The 25,645-nt window shown below is 41.2% G+C and overlaps 1 protein-coding gene across 1 annotated transcript in view; it reads right to left on the bottom strand.

Moving 5' to 3' along the window:
* Window positions 1-21,314, bottom strand: part of PDE11A (phosphodiesterase 11A) — a 415,084-nt gene extending 393,770 nt beyond the window's left edge. Inside the window, exon 1 of the mRNA XM_060152569.1 lies at window positions 20,415-21,314. Coding sequence (XP_060008552.1) covers window positions 20,415-21,314 — 900 coding nt within the window. The remainder of the gene's footprint in view (window positions 1-20,414) is intronic.
* Window positions 21,315-25,645: the final 4,331 nt, after the last annotated feature.

The following is a 25,645-nucleotide window of genomic DNA, read 5'->3' as shown; positions in this document are numbered from 1 at the left end:
CCTTCTGAAAGGCATTCTAATAGATTTTTGAACTTCCTATTCTGTCAAGGAGCCATCTTCTTTCATGGGCAGGACTATTACAACCTTGAATACCTGAACAAGACATGAGTATAATCCTTAATATCTCCCATAGTAGTAAAAGTGTGCAGTCTTGACAAAGTTAGACAACCTGGGCTTGGATCCTGGCTCTGCCATTTACTAGCTTTGTAAACCTTGGCAACTTACTAAACCTCCCAAAATCCAGTTTCTTCACATGTAAAATGTGGAAAGTAATGATATCTATCTCACAGAGCTTTGTGAGGATTAAATGAGATAACTAAATCTTAGCATAGTGCCTAGAATATAGCATATTAATTTTTCTTTGGTTTGCTTAGTCCAGTTGAAAATGAGTTCTTTGCCTGTGTGTTAATTGAAAAATTCTATTAGCAGTTGGTACTTTAAGGACTATAAAATGTAAGGATGAAGTTTTACTAGCAGAAGTCTTTTCTTGTGCCATTATCTTGTTTACTTGTTATCTTGTTTATCAGGTTTACTCCACATGAAGAGGCATTTTTTGGAAGATTTTATTATAAACCTTACCGTATAATCCTGGAGCATTTGTCTAACAAATATATAGAAATATGTTGAAAAGGTGATTGACCTCTGAAAAGAATCATCAATGCTTTCTTTCTACTTAAATTTCTTGTTTGTTTTCATAATGTAAGAATTGGGGTCAGAACTTCAGAATGATAAAGTCATAGAGTGAGAAGGTTAGAGGATGTCTAGAGGAAGGCTCTTAACTGCCCCCATTGAAGTCAGGCAGACATGACTTAAACATGGTTTGTCTTTGGCAAAGCTGAACTAGTCTGGGCGTCGTTGGTTCCTTGGTAGCTTTTCTTTACTCTTCTCAGTCCTTGAACCTATCCTAGTCCCATTATTGTTCTTACCAAGTGGTCAATTCATTTCTGTTCATGTTAACTGCTAATTAACTTGTTCACAGCTGATGGGCTCTCAGAGATGTTTGGAGATTCTCACAGTTGGAAAAACCAGAAATACTGAGGGAAATTAAGCTATGATAGTAGAATTATAGGTTGTGAAGTTGTTAGTTTGGGGGAAAGATCATTGCCTGATATTTTTTACCCACCGTTCCTCTGTCTAGGGCATATCTTGTTCCTGTGGACTCATTAATGTCCTTAGATTGGAATAATTATGCAGAAAAACTTTCTTTGATTTCTGATTTGGAGATGAAGAGACTCAGATCCTATTACATAATAGTTGGCTATCCCCTCTATTGCAGTTAATGGGAAGACCCAGAATGCAATCCTGAACCCAAATCATTTCTTTCCTAACGCTATCACCCAGTGACAATACCAAGGAATGGCTTATCTCCAGCCTTCCCAAAGATATGTAAAGATAATGTGTAGCTATACAAATAGAGCTTTATTACAAGTCCCCCAGACTATATTGCCAGCCAGGTGGCAGTCCTGAGCCCCTCCTGTAACATTCTGGAGCAGCCACTGGTAACACTATGAGTGGCTCAGACATGAGTCTTATTCAAAACTAAGCATGCCTTGTTACAAAACTGTTAATTTTACAACTCATACCCAGTATTGTTTTGTTAGGTTTCTGCTCTTCGATTCCATAACTAAGATTAAATTTTAGAGCTTGAAGACTCTCAGAAATCATTTTCCCAGCTCTCTCATGTTACATATGAAGGTTCTGAGGTGCACAGAGAGCAGGGCATCTGCCCAAGTTCCCAAGGGTGATGAGTGCAGGGCAGCCCAGATCTGTGTCCCTCTCCTGCTCATAGGTCTTCTATGGTTCTTTGCCTTCAAAGTGAAGGTAACTAGGATAACAAGTCTCTCAAAAAATCTGGTCCCACTTTCCTATCCATTGCTTGGGCTCCTTGTTGCCTCATAAACATTCTCTGTGGGAAATGGCTAAGAGTGGAATTAGACCCATTATGAGGCAGATTCAATCATCTAGGCGAAAGAAAATGGGGACTTGGAGTGGAGTTGTGGCAGTAGAGATGGAGAAAAATGGATGGACTTGAGATCTGTTTTAAAGACTGAATCAAAAGGACTTTCTGATAGATTGAGTATGGTGGGTGAATAAAGGAAGGAATCAAAGATGACAGCTAGGTTTCTGGCTTGGGTAACTGAGGATAAGGAGAATGTTGCAGGTCAAGGTGGTGAAGGACAGAGTGCTCTCAGTGTTTCAGATATGAAAATCTATTTGAGAGATGGCATGGCATATGTGAGAGGAGGAACAACTCTTTCCTCCTTCTTTGGATTTCATGAGGAGAGATCTTCCTTAAGCTCGCCAGCCTTTGTACCGTCTCCTTGCTCCTCCCCAAGGAGGTAGGGTGAGTTACCTTATTAGGGTACTAGGGAGACTAATTGGGCATGCATCGCCAACCCCTTCTTCCTCTTAATCTTCTGCCCACAGGAAGCATGCCTCTGCTCTGTTCCTCAATGCTGTACGTTTCAAAGGGATGGGCCTCTCTTGTGGGGAGGACTGTAGGCATCCAGCTTTTTCTATATCTGGGAGTGTAGGGCTATTTAATTTTGGAGGTATTATAAGCTCATACTCCAGCATCTGCTTAGTAAATTGTAAATGTGATATTTTGATGTCCCATTTCCTCTTTTGTCTTATTTCTCATCTACGTCAGATCAGGGTAGGAAACAGAGATGTTGTTTACTGGGTCTTCTCAAAGCCAAGAGTAGAAGAAACAGTGATAGAGGAATAGAGAATTCTAAGTCTAACACTTATGGCCATGTGGTCTCGGGAAAAGGCCTCAGTGCTTGTTTCCTAATCTAAAAAAGGGAGAAGATAACATGCACTCCCCCCCTTCTCATCAGATTATTATGAAGATCACATGAGATAATCCTGAAAAAATACCAGGCTCAAATTAATATTCAAATATAGGAAACATTACTTTTAGTTCCAAATGCACTGACTAAGGAACTTAAAGATGGAATTTCTGCAAAGAGAACACCAAACAATGGACAAATTAATATTTCTCTTGTAATAATAATTATTATAGATATCTTATTATATATGTCTCCTTAGGCAAACAGTGGTTTATCAAAGGTGACAGGCATGGAGGAAAAGAAAGGAAAAAAAAGTAGTCTAATGCTCATTTAGTCAAATTTTCCTATTTCAAATATTGAAAAACTGCCCTATTCTTTAGCTTTGTACATTTATACAGAATTTGAGAATTGGAAACACATTCTAATGAATGGCTTCCTTTATCAAGGATGGGAAAAAAATTATCTTTCATAAAGCTGGAATGACAATTTAAAAAAGAACACTTCCACACACAAGCCAGGTATTACGTTCTGCTAGAAAGGAGGAAGCAAGATACAGATGTTAAGGTTCAATGTGGTTTTCAGTCAAGAGAAAACATCAACTCTAGGAAACAGAGTCACACAGCTTATAAAGTTTGGTGGACCTTCCCTGTGATGGATTGCCACAGAAGGGCAGCAGCAAGTCTTGTGGCTAAATTTTACAAATGATTAAGCAAGTTTCAGAGTGTTAGTACATTGGGGGAGAAGCAATATAATAACAGAGGTGATTAAATCCCACATGCTTCCTAGTGGATTCAGGAGGATGGAAAATATTTCTTTTCTGCCTATAAAAGGAAAAGGAAAAAAAGAAAAAAAAATACCCTGAAGAGGACATTCACCAGCAGGAACTTTAGGTTAACAGAGGCAAAACCTCAAATAATCAATCAGCCTGAGAACTGCTGGCATGGTAACTTCTGTGTCACTGTTGCTAAGAATTCCTGGTGGATACTAGGCTAAGAGAAATACCAAAGAAATAATATTTATCATTGTTCTCACTTTAATAAAAGCCTGGATATTGTATACCAAGTGTTTAAATACCAATTTCCCTGTCACTTGTTCTACTTAGAATGTACAATACTTCAGGGGCAAGGTTTTTTTCACACTGCAAGGCATTCACCTACAGGAACTAAATTACAACCATGGGCCACATGGGTTAACAGTTTGAAATGTAATTAAAATTTGTGTGTTTTAAAAGAAAGGCAAATATTCCATGTACCCAATTTTAAAATTTAAAAGAGAGATACTAATCACGGGCCACATGGACGTAAAAAAGAAACTCAATTGTTTTCTGAGGTAGGTCTACGAGATTTTAAACTTTGATTTGGAAATTATAACTAAAACTTATTTTCATGTTATATCTGCTTTATGTTCAAGTCAGTAATATCATAGAAGGCAAGAAGAAGACATGGAAAAGAGAAGAAAGAATAAGGAAAAAGAGAGATAGCCAATTCGAAGGATGGCTGGGGGAGAATAGGATAGGGAGGGGAAAAAGAGAGGGAAATTTGGGAGGCACAAAGGGAAGCAGTTACAAAAAAGGAAGACAGGTGCGGAATGTCAGAAAAGAGGAAATGGAAAGCATAAGACAAAGAAATGAAAGAGGAAAGGAAAAAAGAGGAAGACAGAGGAAAAGGAAAGAGGTTGGGGCAAGCCAGTGGTTCAGAAGATTCTGAACTACGTTAGGTAAATGCACTTGTTGACAGTATCATTCCATTGAACTTTGAAGTGGTAACAATTGTGATAACTGTCTGTGGGAATGTCATTTAACAGTTTAACACAATTGGTCACAGATGACTTTTGAAGAATTACATACTTCTCAAAGGACTGAATCTTTTCTAAGGTAATGATAGATAATGCAAATTAAAATATCTAGAGTCCAAAAAAGAATCTGACAATCTTGGAGGATGCTTCCTGGAAACAAGTACAGACTAGAGAAACATAAATATTAATACTTCTGGTTCTTGGGGGAGAAATGGAAATGGTGGTAGTGGTAGTGCATTGCTTTCATCAAAGGCTTGGTGCTGGGCTCTCTACATGCATGAATTTGGTTTAAATTACCACTCCAGAAATCAGAGAGCTCCCAGTCTGACCTTTTATACTCTCCCTAGCGAATCACCTGCCTTGCCTAAAAGACATCACTATTGCCATTTAAATAAACATATGAAAAGTAGACAATATCCTCTTTGTTCCAACACTGCCATTATTAACTACATAATCACTATTTTCTCGAAGCCCTGGGACTGCTGTCATAGTTGGTATCCTTTTTCTCTTTCACTTATCCTCCCAACTCTGCTAATTCCTCTTTTTTACTGATAATAGATGAAATGCTTGGTTCCTTGTGCCTTCATCTCTCTAACTTTCAGAGCCTGGACCACTAGAGCCCTGTACCTGACACTTGACCTGGGAACCCAACCCTTCCCTCTGCTTAGGACAACGAAAGGACCCTTGGCCTATAAGTAGCCTAGTTCAGCATTATTAGCTAAACCCCTGGTCTTAATCTGACCTGTAACCTGGTACTAGTACCTAGGCCACTTGCCCTTGTGACCAAATTCTCAATTACATTCCTTTTTCTCATTTATTTACGCAACAAGTATCTGTTGAGTACCCAACTACTACGAGCTAGGCATTGGGCCACACACAGGGTGCTACAAAGCTAAGAAAGTCATAGCATCTGCCCTCAAGGAGCTCACAGCTTAATGGAGAGAAAGACAGGTGAGCCAAAATTGAAATTACCAAAAATTGAATAAATAGCAAGCGTCATATGGGCAAAGTGCTACAGAAGTAGGTGGGAAAAAAACTTTCATGGGGAGTTTGCCATCCTCATTGTTTATTCTTAAAGTCAAAGTATAGGTGCCACCCCAAAATGGCTTTATGGATGAGCATCCAGTGTAGTCACAGTGCCCCATGTTGAGAAGCCCCCCTTCCTGTCCCGCCACTTGAAGTTTAAGTTGAATTTGTTTTGTAGGTTAAGTCAGATGGAACATGCTCCAGGGGCTCACACACCATCCAGCTACCTGATGGTTTCTCAGCCTCCCACTCCCTGCCCCAGCCCCATGACCTCTACTTCCTCTATCCAGGGCTGCAACAGGGTCTGGTTGACGGGTGATGTGATGGGGGCGGGTGCCCACATTCTGATGTTGCTCTCCATTCCCAGTGAGGTCACGGGCATGGATACTGGGAAGGTCAAGAGCCCTGAAATGTCTCAGGGTGAAACAACGTGCTGGCTGTCCCCACCAGGCTGATAGCATCTCGGTACGCTCAGTAAGCAACTCTGCCGTGGCCTCTCACCCAACCATGATCCAGGGACAGAGAGCATGTTCTGGCACAGAGACTGCAATCTGGTGGCTGGCCTGGGGAGACTGACTTCCCTGATCTCTGCCAAGACCCCAATTTTGATTTTTCTCTGGGTCCCACAAATTACGTAGGTAGGTTTGGCCCCACTCCTTGACCTTTTAACCCTCAGACCTTCGAGCTTAGAAGCAACAACCTCCTTAGCAAACTTCCTGCCTGCAGAGTCCTATTCTTGAATCCATTCTCAACAACGTCAAATAAAACAGCAAGAATCTTCTCCCCCTTTTCCAAAGCCCAGCTGATTTTCCCTCTCAAATCTTGTTGTAGGCAATTAATCATGTACATGAATCCCAGCCTGTGAAAACCAGGAGGATCCACTAGAGGAGACGGCTCCCCACTTGAAGGTCCTGCACTTTGAGCTGCATGAATTAGTTAGATGGGATCTGAGGCTGGGAGCCACTTTGGGACAAGGCTACACATTTTCCAGCCTTCCTGCAGTTAGGTATGGCTACCTGCCTGAGTTCTACAGTCTAGAAAATCAATGAAATGGGAGCAGAAAATGATATGTGCCATTTCCAGACCTGACCCACAAAGTCCTCCTGCTTCATTTGTCCATTTCTTTCTCCCCTCATCTGCTGAAAAGATGTTGATGCTGAGGGCAACCTTGGAAACCCCATCTTGAAGGAGTGAAGACCTAGGAAGGAAAGAATCCCTTCTTGGAGGAGAGCTACCCATCAATCAGGAAGACTTTGCTGAGCTTAGGAAGAGTGAGAAATAAGCTTCTGTTGTGTTACCACTGTGCGCCACCGAGCTTAGGAGGTGTATCTATTAAAGCAACTACAGTTACTCTATTAATTAATACATATGTGGAAATTTCAGAAAAATAAATAGAAAACACAAAAGAGAAGAGAAAAGTAAGCCCACCACTCTGAGATCACCTCTATTAATGTTTTGGCTTATCACCTTACAGCCTTTCCGCAGGCGCTATTGCAATTACTTTTCACTGAGTCTTCAAAAGGTAACAAACAGAATGTTAAACTTTTCATATATAATTTTATTTAACTCTGAGAACAACCTTTTAAGATAGGAATCAATATTCCCACTTTAGGATTGCAGAAACTAACAACTGGAGAAGTGAAATATGATATAACTTTTAGGTGGTAGAACTCGGAATTGAATCCAGTCTGTCTGATTGTAAACTCAACCCCTTATCTCATACTTTTGTTGTTACTGTTAAGAAAACTGGGGTGCTATTGTTTTCTAAATATGCTTTGCTCACCTAATAGTTTGTGAGCAATTTCCTCTGATTAAACAGTCCATTTTATATGTATCATAGTCTATTTATCCAGCCCTCTAGTTGGATGTTTGGGTTGATATGTTTACACTATTATAAATAAGACTGTGGTGAGTATTCATATAGACAAATCTTTGCACATACCCATAAAAATTTCCTTAGGGCGATCTGGAATTGCTACATCAAAAGTTGTAAATATTCCTAAGGCAGTACATGATTATTGCCAAATTGTTCTACATCAGCAGTTTCTAAAAAGGGGAGGAACTGCCCACAGAGGACAACTGACAGTGTCTGGAGACATTATTAATTGTCAGGACTGGCAGGCATCTAGTGAGTAGAGGCCAAGGATGCTGTTAAACATCCTTCTATGCACAGATCAGCCCCCCTTTCCCCCAACGAAGAATTATCCAGTCTAAAATGTCAATAGTGCCACTGTTGAGACACTCAAACTGACATAATGGTCCCATCAGTGTATGTTACTCTTGAGATGAAATAAAGGCTGTAATAAGGGCTCTTCTCTTCATTCAAATATAATTTAAAAAGAACCTACTATATGCCCTATATGCCAGATACTGTGGTAGGTGCACAGGTAGCAACCAAGGAGGAAGCTCATATCAACAGCCATGAGTAAAGAGAGGAGGTGACTTGGAAGTAAATTTTGGCTTCACTTGCTAGAGAGAAAGCACATCTATTTCATTTTATATTTTCATATCTTTCATATCATTTTCCATTAAATTATTTCCATATAATTCTGCATTAAATTATACAACCTCGCAAGGTTGCTACAAGGATCAATTAATATTGTTATATTCCTATTGATACATACATGAATGCTTGATCCTGATTATTTTGAGGCAATCTCTAAAGAATAAACTTGGTTGTTTCCATTTAGAGAAGAGCTAACACCTATCCTTCTCAAACTCTTCCAAAATATAGCAGAGGGAGGAACACTGCCAAACTCATTCCACGAGACCACCATCACTCTGACACCAAAACCAGACAAAGATGTCACAAAAAAAGAAAACTACAGGCCAATATCACTGAGGAACATAGATGCAAAAATCCTCAACAAAATGCTAGCAAACAAAATCCAACACATTAAAAGATCATACACCATGATCAAGTGGGGCTTTTCCCAGGAATGCAAGGATTCTTCAATATATGCAAATCAATCAATGGGATACACCATATTAACAAACTGAAGGAGAAAAACCATAAGATCATCTCAGCAGATGCAGAAAAATCTTTTGACAAAATTCAACACCTATTTATGATAAAAACTCTCCAGAGTGTAGGCATAGAGGGAACCTACCTCAACACAATAAAGGCCCTATATGACAAACCCACAGCCAACATGGTTCTCAATGGTCAAAAACTGAAACCATTTCCTCTAAGACCAGGAACAAGACATGGTTGCCCACTCTCACTGCTATTATTCAACATAGTTTTGGAAGTTTTAGCTACAGCAACCAGAGAAGAAAAAGAAATAAAAGGAATCCAAATTGAAAAAAAAGAAGTAATAAAACTGTCATTGTTTGCAGATGACATGATACTATACATAGAGAATCCTAAAGATGCTACCAGAAAACTACTAGAGCTAATCAATGAATTTGGCAAAGTAGAAGGATATAAAATTAATGCACAGAAATCTCTTGCATTCCTATACACTAATTATGAAAAATCTGAAAGAGAAATTAAGGAAACACTCCCATTTACCACTGCAACAAAAAAAATAAAATACCTAGGAATAAACCTACCTAAGGAGACAAAAGACCTGTATGCAGAAAACTATAAGACACTAATGAAAGAAATTAAAGATGATCCAAACAGATGGAGAGATATACCATATTCTTGGATTGGAAAAATCAACATTGTGAAAATGACTCTAATACCCAAAGCAATCTACAGATTCAATGCAATACCTATCAAACTACCAATGGCATTTTTCACAGAAGTAGAACAAAAAATTTCTCAATTTGTATGGAAACAAAAAAGACCCCGAAAAGCCAAAGCAATCTTGAGAAAGAAACATGGAGCTGGAGCGATCAGGCTCCCTGACTTCCGACTATACTACAAAGCTACAGTAATCAAGACAGTATGGTACTGGCACAAAAACAGAAATATAGATCAATGCAACAGGAAAGAAAGCCCAGAGATAAACCCAGGCACGTATGGTCACCTTATCTTTGATAAAGGAGACAAGAATATACAATGGAGAAAAGACAGCCTCTTCAATAAGTGGTGCTGAGAAAACTGGAGAGCTACATGTAAAAGAATGAAATTAGAATACTCCCTAACATCATATACAAGAATAAACTAAAAATGGATTAAAGACCTAAATGTAAGGTCAGACACTATAAAGCTCTTAGAGGAAAACACAGGCAGAACACTCGATGACTTAGATCACAGCAACATCCTTTTTGACCCACCTTCTAGAGAAATGGAAATAAAAACAAAAATAAACAAATGGGACCTAATGAAACTTAAAAGCTTTTGCACAGCAAAGGAAACCATAAACAAGACGAAAAGACAACCCTCAGAATGGGAGAAAATATTTGCAAATGAAGCAACTGACAAAGGATTAATCTCCAAAATTTACAAGCAGCTCATGCAGCTCAAGATCAAAAAAAAAACAAACAACCCAATCTAAAAATGGGCCAAAGACCTAAGCAGACATTTCTCCAAAGATGATATACAGATTGCACACAAACACATGAAAGGGTGCTCAACATCCCTAATCATTAGAGAAATTCAAATCTAAACTACAATGAGGTATCACCTCACAGCAGTCTGAATGGCCATCATCAAAAAATCTACAAAATATAAATGCTCGATAGGGTGTGGAGAAAAGGAGCCCTCTTGCACTGTTGGTGGGAATGTAAATTGATACAGCCACTTTGGAGAAGAGTATTAGTTCTAAAAATAGAACTATGATATGACCCAGCAATCCCACTACTGGGCATATACCCTGAGAAAAGCATAATTCAAAAAGAGTCATGTATCACAGTGTTCACTGCAGCACTATTATAGTAGCCAGGACATGGAAGCAACCTAAGTGTCCATTGACAGATGAATGGATAAAGAAGATGTGGCACATATGTACAATGGAATATTACTCAGCCATAAAAAGAAATGAAATTGAGTTATTTGTAGTGAGGTAGATGGACATAGAGTCTGTCATACAGAATGAAGTAAGTCGGAAAGAGAAAAACAAATACCGTATGCTAACACATATAAATGGAATCTAAAAAAAAAAAAAAAGGTTCTGATAAACCTAGGGGCAGGACAGGAATAAAGATGCAGACGTAGAGAATGGACCTGAGGACACGGGGAGGGGGACAGGTAAGCTGGGACGAAATGAGAGAGCAGTCTTACATTTCTTACTTTACCCTTTTAAATATGCTTTCCAATTATCTCATTAGAATCAAATGATTAGATCCTTACAAAATATCATATGGGCTAGATGTGTCTGAACATATCCTTATGTTATAGCTGAAAAAACTAAGGCAGAATTGAGAATAGAGTCCAAGATTCCTGTTTCCAAGTCTAGAACATGTTCTCTTACACTCTGATGTCCTTTACAGTTTAACAAAGTGATTAGTGATCTAAGATTTTAATTCTCAAACAAATGGGCTTAATCAGGCATTGCAGGGAAGAGGTTCCATAAACTAGACCAATGTCATTTCTTCCCTGTAGGTGTCTTTGGCCCTCCTATAGGGTTTCTTCTGAGCAATAGGATGCCAGGAATAAACAAAACTATTTGGAGAGAATAAGACAGTCAAATACCACTACAGCATTTCTGAACTTGTTTTCGATAGATTTCAATCACAATGCTCTATAGACTGATGAAATTTAGTGTTCAGTGAAGGATATTACTACCTGACTTGGGCTTCCTATACTTACATCCCTGGTGAGTAAACTAATATCCCTGGTGACTCTGGATAGTCCCCATTTGTCTCTCCAGATGCACTTGCCACCTTTCACTGCCCTGTTCTGTGCCAGAAGGCTGACTCCTATGACCTACTGCACCAGGGCTCCCTTTGCCCTCTTGGCCTCAAGCAAGGCTGGGTTCAACCAATGAGTGGTGCTGGCAGGAGATAGAGGGTGTGAGGAGGGTAATGTTTCCCCGGCTCTCTCTCGTCCAGGTCATGGTTTGCCAGTGTCTGAGTTCCTCTCTCCCAGGGCCACAGCTCTGGCTCTCCCACTGCTGTAACTCTCTCTCAGAACCTCTGAGAGAGAGGCTCTGGTAGTTGCACTCTCCTCTTCAGATCTAAGAGTGGCAGTTAATTTCTACATAGCAAGACTAGCTACACTGTTTACCCTTAAATACCTTATTATTTCTTCTGGGAGGTGGGCTGAGGAGGAGGTGTAGCCAACAGCCAAATTTGATTACTATACGGATCAGAAAGGATAGAGATGCTCTCACTTGGACATGCTCAATGCATATCTAATAATTACATCTTGGAAAGAGTAGGATGTAAAGGCAACCATCTCAGAAGTTAAAATTTTTATGAGACTTTTTGGGCGTATATGAAACATAAGATATGTAATCAATAAACCTGAAAATTCAATGTTCCTGAAAGGTTGGTCAATATAATAATAGGACTTCATAAGCCCATTATAAATAAGTATACGGTTGGTCAATATAATCTCCCATATCTGAAAATATTTTCAAAGAAAAAATCCTAACATCTTCAAGGCCTAATGCTGGAAGGGGTTTTACCTTCAGTAAGTTATACTGTATGAATGAAGTAGTCATGAGAAAACTAGAAATTTCAGTTAGCTGGAACAGTCATGCTTCATCCAATACTTTTGCCTAGAAGAAGCTGGCAGTGGGCTGTTGCTAGTTACCATTTGGTCAGCAACAGCCTACTTTCTCTATAATATGGTCTCCACATGAAATGGAGTAAAAGAAAAAAACAAACAGGAAAACAATGGAAGGGATGAGGAGATGAGGGTCCAGCAATTAACATAAAGATCAATTAATGCAGGGCTTCCCTGGTGGCACAGTGGTTGAGAATCCACCTGCCAATGCAGGGTACGCGGGTTTGAGCCCTGGTCCGGGAAGATCCCACATGCCGTGGAGCAACTAAGCCCGTGCGCTACAACTACTGAAGCCTGCGCGTCTAGAGCCCGTGCTCCGCAACAAGAGAAGCCACCGCAATGAGAAGCCTGCGCACCGCAACAAAGAGTAGTCCCCGCTCACCACAACAAGAGAAAGCCAGCGTGCAGCAACAAAGACCCAACGCAGCCAAAAATAAATAAATAAAATCAATAAATTTTTAAAAGAAAGATCAATTAATGCAGAAAAGCAGTTCAGATAATTCACCAGTTATCCGGGCTTTCTAAGTTCTATTTTTAAAAATTTATAAAATAACGTCCAAATAATTAAAAGATGTGTTCATGAAATGAATTTCCTGGTTTAACTGTCTATATTAGCTGAATAATATTAGCTATATTGGCTGAATAGGCTGAAATTTCTGCTTAGAGGTGGTTGAACTGACCACATAAGGAGGTATCAGTGGTAATTTTACTCAATTGAATAGAAAACCTTGCATTAAGCCCTATGGTGCAGTGAAAAATGAGAAGTCATGACCTTGAGTTTATAGTCAAGTAGTCATTTATATACCCAAATACTTATAATATTAAGAAAATAGAAAGGAGTATATTTAAAGCATTACAGAAGTTCAAAAGAGGGAGAGATTATATCCAGTTTACGTGGGATGTGGCGAGGATCACCAAGAGTTTCATGAAGATGGGCTTTAAGGGATGAGAGGATTTGTACACCCAATAGTTAATGGTCAGCAGAGGTCACAACAAGAGTGGCCGGGCATGAAGGTTCTGCAATCCGAAGACCTCAGCTTGAATCCCAGCTCCCTCACTTACCAGCTGAGTGACTTTGAGCAAATTACTTAACCTCCCAAGCCTTAGTTTCTCCTTCTGTAAAATGGGGGTGGGAATAAGCTACCTATGGGGACTGTTGAGAGGATTAAAAGAGGCAATGCTTGCTGAAGAGCTAATTCCAGGCTCGTAGTTAGTGCTCCATAAATAGAGTTATTGTTAATCAACAGTGGAGCTTCCATTTCCCTTCTATCATGTTTACATTTTTTAAAACTTGATACCCTAAAGAGGTATCTCAAAGGTTCCTCATTTTTTTCACTCAGGTGAAAAAGATCTTTTGAACTAAATTTGCAACAGCCTAAAGCTATGTTTTAGGAAAGAAAACAGAATTTATCATTAATATGTGAAACCACTGTTCAGCCGCTGAAACAACCAATTAATAAGAAACTCTTGGAATTATAGAAAATACACATTTTTTATGCCAGGAAAACATCTTTACTATTTTAATCCTAAAAATAAATAAACAAATAAATTTAGCCTGAATGCCTGTGAATGATCGGAAACCCAAGTTTCTCCTAAAATATTAGAAATCCAACCCACTCTTTTATGACTAAACTGTTTCTGTGATTCAAATTCCACTTTCCAAAACAATGTGGTTAAATGCAAACTACCCTTAAAATAAGTGACTAAAGTAGCAAGTAGTGGACCTCAAGGATCTTGTTGACTTTCCATAAAACAACTCAAAACTATTTCAGAGGAAAGCTTCATATGACTCTTCAACACTATACGAAACATGAAACACTAACTTCCAAATTAAGCCTGCCTTGTAAATAAATGGGTGACCCAAACCTCAGGAACCAAAATAAATTGGTCAGATTAGTAAACATTTAGATTATGGGCTGGGAAAAAATTGAGTTAACCTTAAATTACCTCCCCATGATTCTGTAGGAACTGTACTTTTCTATAATCTATCCTCATGTTGAAAGCAGCAAATGCAATTTGTCACTGTGTTTCTTATGATCATGTGTCTGTCAGGAAGAGGGGCTGAAACAGCAAATGTTTCCTGCTTCAAACACAAAATCGATTCAGGTTCTGGACTAGTGAACATGGTTGTGGGCTTGAGGGAATTTTTAAAACACTATGTGCAAAGTTGAAATGAGATTTCATGAAACTCCTTTGTAATTCTAGTGTTGGAGTGGAAGCAACATCTACCTTTTAAGCAAATCTCAGCAATTCAATCACAGGACTATAGACCCATGTCGGTCATCGCTGGCTTATCAGGGAATAAGCATATTCACCACTGAATCTTCTACATACATGAAATTAATCCCTTCTGAGACCAAACACTTTTAAATATATTTATTTCAATGGAAATCATTCTAAAATAAAATTAAAAATGAAGTTCAGTGAAAATAAGTTATTAAATATCATTACATTAATATTTTATATATAATAGCAGTATAGTACAATGCATTCTATTTTATATATAAATTTATTTATTTTGGCTGCATTGGGTCTTCGTTGCAGTGTGTGGGCACGGGCTCCAGGCACATGAGCTCAGTAGTTGTGGCTCACGGCCTCCAGAGCACATGCCCAGCAGTTGTGGCTCACGGGTCTTGTTGCTCTGTGGCATGTGGGATCCTCCCGGACCAGGGATCAAACCCATGTCCCCTGCATTGGCAGGTGGATTCTTAACCACTGCACCACCAGGGAAGTCCCAGTGCAATGCATTCTTAAATATAACTCCCAGTATAATTTTTTGTTTGGTTTTTCATCTCTTCTCTTCAAAGAGAAGCAATCAGCTCTCCTTTCTTATATCATGAGAAGGCAGAGCAAGATCTGAATGAACAAAGATGGAGAAAGAGGAGTCCTGGCAGAAAGGATGAAAAACACAGAAATAGAAAAGCACTATCCAGCCATTGAAAATGGCACGGAATTTAATTAGAATGGAGCTGAGGCCATGCGAAAGCAGTAGATACTACGCTGGAATAAAATTGAACTTTTCCACCTAAGACTCACTATGACTCAGAATCAGGGCCGGCTTCTTGGGCATGTGACCAGGGCAGTCGCACAGGCGCTCCCTGCTTGAGGTTTAATGCTGTGCTGTGTGAAATTCTCAATAATTTTATCTTTGAACTTGTGCTTTGTAAATGAAGTCCAACAGAACAATAGTGTATGAGTCCAGAGCTTGGAGCCTTGGCTCACACTCAGTCTCCCCTCCCACTGCCTGCCCAGGACTGGTTCTTGGCCATGGATTCCTGCTCCCTGGTACCCTGGGCCCCACCCAGCCTACCCCCTTGTCAGCCCTTTCCTAAGACCAGGAGCCACAAGCAGGTCAAAACTGTTGAGAGTGAGGCCCAACTGATCTGCCATTGCCCTCTGCTCCTGGCTGGGGCCTGGGTGGGAGTGGGGGGAGGGTCAGGCGCATGCCCCATGCCGTCATGAAGAGGAGCAAGGCTGTGGTCATCCCCACCCAGAGCTCGCAGCACTATGGCACATTCAGCAGGCAACTCAGCAAGGGCCTCTCACTCACACCCAATCCAGGTACTGAGAATTTCTCAGCATGGAGGTTAAAATCACTTGGGGGTCACACATCTGCTGTGGGTTGGAGGAGCAGAACCTTGGGAAGGGAAAATTGACTTCTCCACCTCCAGCCAGGCTCCTGCTTAATCATTTTTCACTGAGCTCCACAAATTATGTAGCTGGCTCTACTTAGAATCTCTACTCATCCAAAATAGGAAGAACTATTTTTAACGATGTCTTTACCCTTCTCCATATTTCTCAGGTGTAGAATCTCTGAGTCATCACTGACTTCCCTCCCTCCTTGCCCAAATTCACACCTGCAGGACAACCCCATCTGTCCTCTGCTATCTATTCCTACTGTTCGTGCTTTAGTTCAGTAGTTCATCTGGCTCCACCAGTCCATCATAATAGAGTCCTAATTATTTTCACAGCTTTGAGTCTCCCCTTGTTCAATCCATTTAGCCACTGCCACCAGGTTACCCAAAACCCCACTCTGACCATGCTAAAAGGTTCTCAAGGGCTCCCTGTGGCTTACTGTTAGTGAAGCTCGAATTCTTTAGTCAGGTACTCAAGGTTCTTTCTTCTTTTGCCCCCATCCTATTTTTGCATACCCATTCTATAGCATATGCAATACTTTGGCCAAATTAAACCACTCACTATCCCCTATACATATTTTGGGTTGCTCATTATTGTGTTTCTGCTAAAGCCATTTTGCTGTACCTGGATGCCTTCCCCTACTCCACAGCTATCTCCAACAGTGAAACCTAACTCTCTTCCCAGCTTGACTGACACCTCCTCCATGAAGTCTTCTATAATGATCCAAGTCACAATGTGACTCCACTTTCCTCTGTGACTAATGCCACTTAGTTTGTGTCATTTATTTATCAATTTATCAATAGTACAGCTTGACATTAGTTGTTTGTGAACAGTACAAAACCTTGTACTTGGAAGAACTTGGAAGTACCTAGAAGGCAAGAAGCATGTCCTCTTAGTTTTGTACACCCATAGGGCCCCTACCCGGGGCTTAGGTATAATGGGCACTCAATGTATAGTGTATGTTTGTTGGAAATGATGAATAAATGAATCTGTTGTGCAAATAGATCAGGCTTTCTGAAAGCCTGGCACACCTACATAACCCTTCTGCGTCATCCCCTTTCCTCCTCTCAGCTCACCTAACAAAACATCCTGGCTGCTTTTCAAACCAAAAGCCCATCAAACACCTGCATCATCATTATCAACACTAACAAAAATATCATCTCACACATTTTATTAATGTTTAAAGTTCTGTATTCTGAATGCTTAGAATAACCTCAAAGAGAACACCTGTTACTTGAGTGCTCTTATTTTCAACCTCTTGAGGGCTATTTTTTCATTACTATATTAAAGTGGGTTGTTTAATAACTTATAACAGGGAAAAAAGGTAGATTGCAGTCACTATGATACTGGATACGTAGAATAAATTTTTTTTCACTTGCAATTCTTTATTTGTCTCCTAATTTCAAGTCTGATTTTTAGAACTAATTGAGGAAAGTGATGAAAAATAATGAAATAAACTGTGAAGGTTTTTTTGCTGTCAAAACTTTTATTCGACTTTAGTAGTTCATTAGTCTACTCTTGACTTCGGGATGCCATGTTTATTATAATTTTGTAAGTGTTTTCAATGCCTTTCTCTCACCCATATTCTGAACCTCTAAGAGGATCATCAATCTTATTTATCAAATAATTAAATTTTTAAACTCCATGTGATAAGTTCTTCAAAGTTCATCTCCTGAAGAAAAAAAAGCACACTAGTTGATCCTGAGCAAGAAACACCTTAAAAATATAGTAGTTAATAAAGAATCAGGGAGGATGGTTACATTTTTACATGGAAACTTCAAGATGTTTATGTATACTCTCAGAATTACAACAATATTGTGATAAAAGAACATGCATTTGGAAGGCCATCAATTTTCATTAAGAGAAATCTATAACAGCAGGAAATGGAGAGGAGAAGGGAAAACACTAGAACTTGGGAAGGATGCAACATTAATACAACTCTATAAAAAGTTTTATATTGCATGAGTTCTAAAAGGAACAAAATATAGAACTTTTGATAGGATAGTATATGGTCAAGTATTATCAATCACATTTAGAGGAATCTTAAGCAGAAGGTGGAAGAGTAGCTATTTCTATATTCCTTGAATGTAAAGTTGGTTCTAAAATATTTAACTTAAGGGTGGAGTATTGCTTAGGGAAAGATAAGGCTGGTCAGGATGTGCTGAGTTCATATCTCAGCCCCAGATAAGGAGAAAAAAATGGAAAATTAGACAAAGAGAAAGAAAAAGAATACTAGCAAACTAGATATCACCATGGTCATCATAAACTGTTACCATTTCTTGAATAATTAAAGTGTGCCAGGTACTGTTTTGGGGGCTTTAATGCAATATATCTCATTTTATTTTCAAAACAATAATCTTGACCACAGAGGTGTTATTATTCCAATTTTGCATATGAGTAAATTGAGACTCAGAGATCAAGAAATTTTCCCAGGGTCACAGTAATGGTGACTGGTGTACCATAATAAAGAAAAAAAAGTAATTTTATTGAAGAAAAGTAGTGAAGTAAAAATGAAGAAAAACACACCAGGTTAAAAATACAGACATATATGGTAGAAGATAATGGAGACAGGAAAGAGAAACTTTCTAAGCAGATCAAAATGAAGACAAAGACTGAACCAAGATCTTCAACTCTATAACACACTTCCCCTCCCTGCCTTTTGCCAGTCCTCCCAACAACCTAGTCTTTACAGCCATCATTACTACCCTGGGGGGATAAAAGAAGAACTCTCCATTCCCAAAGTCAGCTCCCAAATATTAAAAGGCAACTTTCCTTTACCTTCTGTCTTCAGAGTAGAGTAGGGCCCTGAAGAAACATCAGCAGCTGAAAACCTGATTTTCTATGCCTGTGGTAACACCTCTAGCCGCAATTCTAGGAAGCAGGAAGACAAGTTAACTGCTGAGGAAGCTGAGAATTATGCTCTTGAAGAAAAGACAGTATATGAACAGTATTAAATAAAAGTTAGGAGCTGACAGAGGGGAATAAGAAACAAAAGCTATAGAAATGGAGAAAATCAGTTGGGGAAGAATAAGAAAAGTAAGGGCAATAAAGAGAAAAGAGTGCAATTCTGGGCTATAACAAGCCATTCTACTAGGAAGGGATTTTTTTTAGCCCAAGTACACAATAAGGATGTGGAAATAATGAGAAAGAGAAGAATTTGTGATTGCTCAACTTTTTAAAGAATCTTCAACATATCAATTATTAAATGCTTTTATTTCTTCCCATGGCTTTCTAGGGTTATACAGAAATAGACACTTATTAAAGATCACTCACTGCTTGCTTGTCCTAAACCCATCAAAGTCTTTAGGAAGGATATAGTGAATAATGCATCTAATAAATAAAAAAGTAAATAAAATGGTATTTTGATAGGCATTCCTTAATATTAAAGCGTTATATTGATAGACATCTCACAAAAACATGGAACTTGGTTTCAGTACAAGCTCGTCAATTTTCTACATAATACTGCCAACTTTCAGATGAAATAGAGAAAATTTTACCTTTAGTGTCCTTCCCACCACTTTTGCTATTCTGAGCAACAGCAACAAACTCTAGAGAAACATGCAGCTTTATTAGACAACTGGAAGAAGAGCTCATCAAATGACTACAAAACTTGCATGACCAAGGATAAGAACTTTCCACTATTATGAACACGAAAGAAGTCCCATAGAAAGTGGCATCCAGTTTCATTATGCTCAGTGAATAGATACTGAAGAAATTAGAACAGACTGGCTTTCAGATTCGGGATCTAATAGCAAGTTCAAATCACTGTGAAAATTAAAGGCAGACAACAGCATGTTGGGTTTCCTTTTCCCCCTGAAACTAGCATGTTCACCCTGCTCATTGCCTTTGGAATTGCTAGAAAATTATCCATTTTTTGTTTGTTTCACAAACTAAAAACCTACTTGCTCAGTCCTGTCAAAAGATGACTGCAGATAATGCTGGATTCAAGCCTAAATAACCCCTCAATTTGTCCAGCCTCTCTCAGCTCAACAACAGAAACAGTTAAAATAGATGCTAAAAAGGCATAAATGGGTCAGAGGCCCATTCTTCCCCTGACTTTCCTCCTCTTTTCCTCGTCTTCCTTACCTTGGAACTCATGATCTCTCCCCAATCTTGAATGAGAATGAAATGCATTACGGTCCCAAAATGACATCAGAGACACCAACATGCCCATTTTCTTCAGACTAACACTGGAATTCTGGAGTGGACATCTTTTTCTAGCACCTAACAAATGCATTCTAAAACCATTCTGTGATATTCTTAAAGACAAGGTATCTTGACAGAGAAACACGAGGTATTATTGGGTACAAAACGTAGCCCCTGTGATATATGAATATTCCACAAGCCACTGTGTGTTAGGAAAAGACCATTAGATCAAAGATAGTATAGTAACATTCTAACTAGTCTAAACTCAGAAGGAATTTAAATAGCAAAATTCATATTGTAAAGAGTCTACATTAATGTGTTCCTGGATGCCAAAGGGTAACAGAAGGTTTGGTTCCCAGACCAATGGGGCTCTGGAAGGGGACAATGCAAAGTCCTACCTGGTAGGCATCAGGAATGTTGACCGTCTCTCCATGCTCCCCGACATAGCCAATGATGCCTTTGCCCCAGGGGACCTGCACCTCATTTGAGTTTTCTGTGCAGCTGCAGGGCAGCAGTGGGGTTCCTGCATGCACGTCAAAGAATTTGGAGACCAAGCTCTTCTTGCCAGCAGCTGCCCCTTCCACCAGGAAGAGAGAGCAGCGGTCAGCGTCCACCATGAGACAGACAAAGATGAGGATCTTGTAGCTCAGACTGGTAAGGTCAAGGTCATTGGATATATCCTTGACCAGTTCCAGGAAGAACTGACGCTCATTATGCTTTTTGAGGTGGCACTTGTAGTCCATGGCGGTAGGGGGGTACTGAGGCACATTCACCCGCGATTCCAGCAGTGCACTGAGAATGTGAGCAGTGGTAGGGGGCAGGGAGCTGGCCTTCCGGAGAAGTGCCCTCCGCCGCACACTGCTCAGGGGCTCCTGGGCCCGGGAGGTCACTTGTTCATCGTAGGTCCTATTCACGTGGATGGCCTTGGAGCGGGCAAAACTCTTCCTTAGCTCTTTCTGAGAAGCTCTCCGCTGCAGGCTCCCATCGCTGCGGCTGCCACTGGCCCAGCTGGGATTCAGGGGAACCCCCCCTGAGTCCCCACCACCCGGAGTGTGCTGGCTGCTAGCAGAGACATTTGGTCCGGTGCCATCACCAACGCTGCTGCTACTACCTCTGCCACCGCCGTGAGCCACGCCGCTTGTGCCAGCCACTAAAGCCCCCTGACTTTGACTGTGTCTCTGCAGCCACTTCTCCACCATCTCCTGCTTTCCCTTCCGCATCAAGTAATCTTCAAACAACTCTGGGTGCCTGTCCAGGAAAGTTTCCACCTCCCCAAAGTCCAGGCGGGAGGCTGTCATGGTCCCAGACACAGCTTTCTCTGCCTCTCTACACTTGGACCAAATGTTTCCCTGCCCCAGCCGTCTAGCCGGCCCTGCACATGACACCCCACCGGTATTCCCAGCTCCGGGCCAAGATTCTGCGGAGCAGTGGAATCCTAAGGGGCTGGGAAGCGCCCCTCCGTTCGGGCTCAGCGGCTGGCACGAACCCCACCCCCGGTCCTTCTACTTCTGCACCGCACAGGTGCCCCCACAGAGCTGCTGCCGCTCGTTCTGAAAACCCCGAGCTACCGCTGCTCTTGCTCTGGCTGCCGCCGCCGCCGCTACCGCTGTCGCTGTAACAGGATGAGTGGACCACTGTGAAAGGGAGGTAGGGCAGGACACGCCCCTGAGTGAGGCACGGATCCCGGAGAGAGGAGGAGAGAGGTGGGAGGAGGGAGACGCGAGCGCCAGACCAGCCGAAGTCCGCGGCCAGGATGCCAGGCGGTTCCTGGAAGAGTCTCTGGACTGCCGGCCGGAATCGGCGCCTGGGAACACGGCCGACTCCTGATCGGAACACGATTAGAGGGGGAGACGCACTTTACTGCTTCCCCCTCCTTCCTTCCTTACCTCCCCAGCCCTCCCTATTCCCCGCCCCTTAATCCTCCAGCGTTTCACAGAGGCCCCGCGGGAGCCCAGGTACTAGGAAGTGTTTGTGTTGTGCATGGATCAGACCCAGAAGCTGACTCGGAGGAAATAATGATGCTGAGAGACGGGTATTATTTTTCTGGGATGTGACTGTGGATTCTTGGCTCCTAGGATTCCTGGGACTGCCTACTAATACTGCCCAGCTCCTTGTGGGCGTTCAGTAAATAGTAACAGAACTAGATTTATGAAAATTACTAAATGAAGTTCCCCATCTGAGCAATTCATGACTTGAACCAAATTCATGGTCCTGGAGTTGGGGACGGGAGGGTGGTACATGGAAGGAGGGTGTAAAACACAGGTCCTTGGATTAGGGACCCTGCCTAGCAGGAGCACATAGTAAAGTGGACTTGAGGGCCTCAGGGCTTCCTTCCAAGCCAGTCCTGCATACGGGGTGGTTACTCTTCTTTTCATGAATGACTTGCCATCTCTTTCTTTCTTCACTCAGTCTGGCTTCCTTTACTTTCAATATCTTAGGGCTGTGGGTAAAGACTCTCCTCTGTGGGAGCTTTTCTTTCCCAAGCCCTAGGGATGCTCCAGATCTGGCAAGTCTCAGCTAGTTAGGCTAAGAATAACCAGGTTTCCCTTAGGCCTTTTCCAACTTAGTGGCTAAGCTTAGGTGATTTGCCAGGAAAGAGAAGCAGGCTGATCACACTTTCTTGAAGCCCAAGGGTCTCCTCTTTTGTGAGAAACAAAAGCAGATGGAGAACCATCCAGTTCCCTGGGACAGCAGGACAATCTAGAAGTGCTCTTACAGAACGCCAGTGACGGGACTTCCCTGGTGGTGCAGTGGTTAAGAATCCACCCGCCAAGGAAGGGGACACAGGTTCGGTTGGGGAAGATCCCACATGCCGCAGAGCAACTAAGTCCATGCGCCACAACTACTGAGGCTGCACTCTAGAGCCCGTGAGCCACAACTACTGAGCCTGTGTGCCACAACTACTGAAGCCCGCGTGCCTAGAGCCCGTGCTCCGCAACAAAAGACACCACAATGAGAAGCCCGCATACCGCAACGAAGAGTAGCCCCCGCTCACCGCAACTAGAGAAAGCCCACGCACGGCAACAAAGACCCAGTGCAGCCAAAAATAAACAATAATTGATTAATTTAAATAAATAAACTGCATTTACAAAAAAAAAAAAAGAATGCCAGTGACGAGGGTAATAGAAAAGCTGCAGAGGAGGCAGGTAGTGAGTTTTATGGGGCTTCCATGTGGCAGGACACACAGGTGACTTATGCAGTAAGTAAAGCTTACTCCAGACGATGTCCTCACCAAGGTGTATTGAACACTTGCTATGTGTTGATCACTTTAAATTAACATGTTAATTTAATCCTCACAACAGATTTAGGGTAGGGACTCTTATTATCCTGTTTTAAAGATAGGAAACTCTGAGTAACCTACCCAGCGCACACAGTGAGCTGCTGCCGGAGCTGGGATGTGGGTCCACTGAGACTGGCCCCAGAGTGAGGTGCACGCTCGGCCACATCACTGGATTGTCTCCCACCTGTGTCAGTTGAGCCCTAGCTCTACTGGGATTCGGACCAGTAACAGAGATGCAGGGACTGGGGCATAATGTTCTCTAAACATTCCTTTGACAGCAGCAGGAGGAGCAGAGAGGGAGAAGAGAGGCACTTGTTTGAAAATTCCAAATTTCCCAGCTTAGTAGTGTGATTAAGGGCATGGTCTTGGCACTGGCAATGCAACTGTGAACAAAAGATTCTGCCTTCACGGAGCTTACGGTGTGGTGGGGAGACAGCCAGTAAACAAATAAAGTAAATACAGCTGACCCTTGAACAACAGGGGTTTGAACTGCAGGTCCCCTAATACATGGATATTTTTCAGCAGCAAATACTACAGTACTACATGATCCGGGGTTGGTTGAATCCATGAATGCAGAACCACTGATACAGAGAGCCAACTATAAGTTATAGGCGGATTTTCAACTTTGCAGGGGTCGGCACCCCTAACTCCTACTTTGTTCAAGGGTCAACTGTATACAGAATAAGAGAATGCCAGTGATAAGTGCTATGAAGAAAAACAAAACTTGGCAAAGTATTAAATAAAGTGATGAGGTGGTAGAAAGGCCTTTCTGAGGAGGGAATACCTGAGCGGAGATCTGGTAGAAATGAGGGAATGAGCTATGTTAATATCTGTGGAAAAGAGTGTAACAGAGGAAATGTGCTGAAGTTGCGAGATGTAATGTGTTTGGAGTACTTAAGAAACAGTAAGGGGACCAGCTAGGAGACATTGAACCAAGCACAGAATATTGGTAGTTTGGAGCTGCAGGCTGCTAAGGAGATGAGTTGTGATCAAGAATTAAATGAGAAAAAACAGCTTAGCACAGTGCCTGGTACACATAAAGTGCTCAATAAATGTTCCCTGTTGTATTACTTTTATTATCATTATTATTATCCTAAAGTAATAGTGTGTGGCCACATCTCTGGTAACTTGGGTGACCCATCAGTAAAGATGGTCAGAGCGGTATGCTGGAGCTGGCTTATAGGGGCTCACAAGAGCCTGTTTTAGCATCTCTTTCCAACTCCATGTTCAGTGACATCATGTAGCTTGCAATCAGTCATGATGGGGGTATTTACACCAAGGAAATCAACAAATGCTATGAAGAAGGACTTTTTTTCCCAGATTGCTAGTTGTCAAACACCTACCAGAATTCAGAGGAAACAATTCTACTGCCCACCAGTTGATGAATGGATAAATAAAATGTGGTGTATCCATATAGTAGAATAAATTTAGATGTAACAAAAATGAATGAAGTACTAATACATGCTACAACTTGAATGAAGCTTGAAATCAGTGTGCAAAGTGAAAGAAGCCACTCACAAAGGACCACATACTGTACAATTTCATTTATATGAAATGTCCAGCATAGGCAAATCCATAGATTAGTGGTTGCCAGAAGATGAGGGCAAGAGGAGATGTACGAAAGTTTGGTGGGGGAGGGGTAACCACTAATGGGTATAAGGCCTGGGGGGGGTAATTAAATGTTCTAAAATTGAATGTGGTGATGGTTGCACAATTCTGTGAATATACTAAAAACACTGAATTGTACATATTAAATGGGTGAATTGTATGGCATGTGAATTATATCTCATTAAAGCTGTTATAGAAAAAAAAACAAAAGCCATTTACAAAAGCACATGACTGGTCAGAACAGAGCAGCACTGCTGTGCAAGGAGGCAAGAAAAGCAATGAGCAAGGAAGGGAGAGAAGCAGAGCACCCCTGGGCTGCCTGGAAACAGGGCTTAATAAATAGACATTTCCTTAATTCCATCTTCCATGTATTCATTACATAAGCAGATGTTTCACATGTATTATGTTCCAGGCTCTAGGAACAAAAAGAAGACCAAGACAAAATCTCTGCCTTTGATTGAGAATCTCATAGTCTACAGTGCCAAGAAGAGCTGGAGTAGAATACTGGGAAGGGTAGGAGAAGGAATTGAGCATTTGCGGCTTGGTTTTGAATTGGCTATAGCCTTATTCCCTGCTTGGTCCATGAGGCCACTGAAGAAGCCAACTGTTGAGGAAGAAAATGAAAAGGTGACAGAGGGCACAATTAAGATGCTCCAGAGGGCTGTGATGGAGGGCTGCATGATAAGATGTGTGGCGATCTGGCACCAGCTGCCATTTCATTTCCATTCTCCATTTGTAGAA

The sequence above is a fragment of the Lagenorhynchus albirostris genome, chromosome 6, assembly GCF_949774975.1.
Source record: "Lagenorhynchus albirostris chromosome 6, mLagAlb1.1, whole genome shotgun sequence".
Lineage (NCBI taxonomy): Eukaryota > Metazoa > Chordata > Mammalia > Artiodactyla > Delphinidae > Lagenorhynchus > Lagenorhynchus albirostris.
Note: the sequence above shows the minus strand (reverse complement) of the source record. Positions and strands in the feature narration are given on the sequence as shown.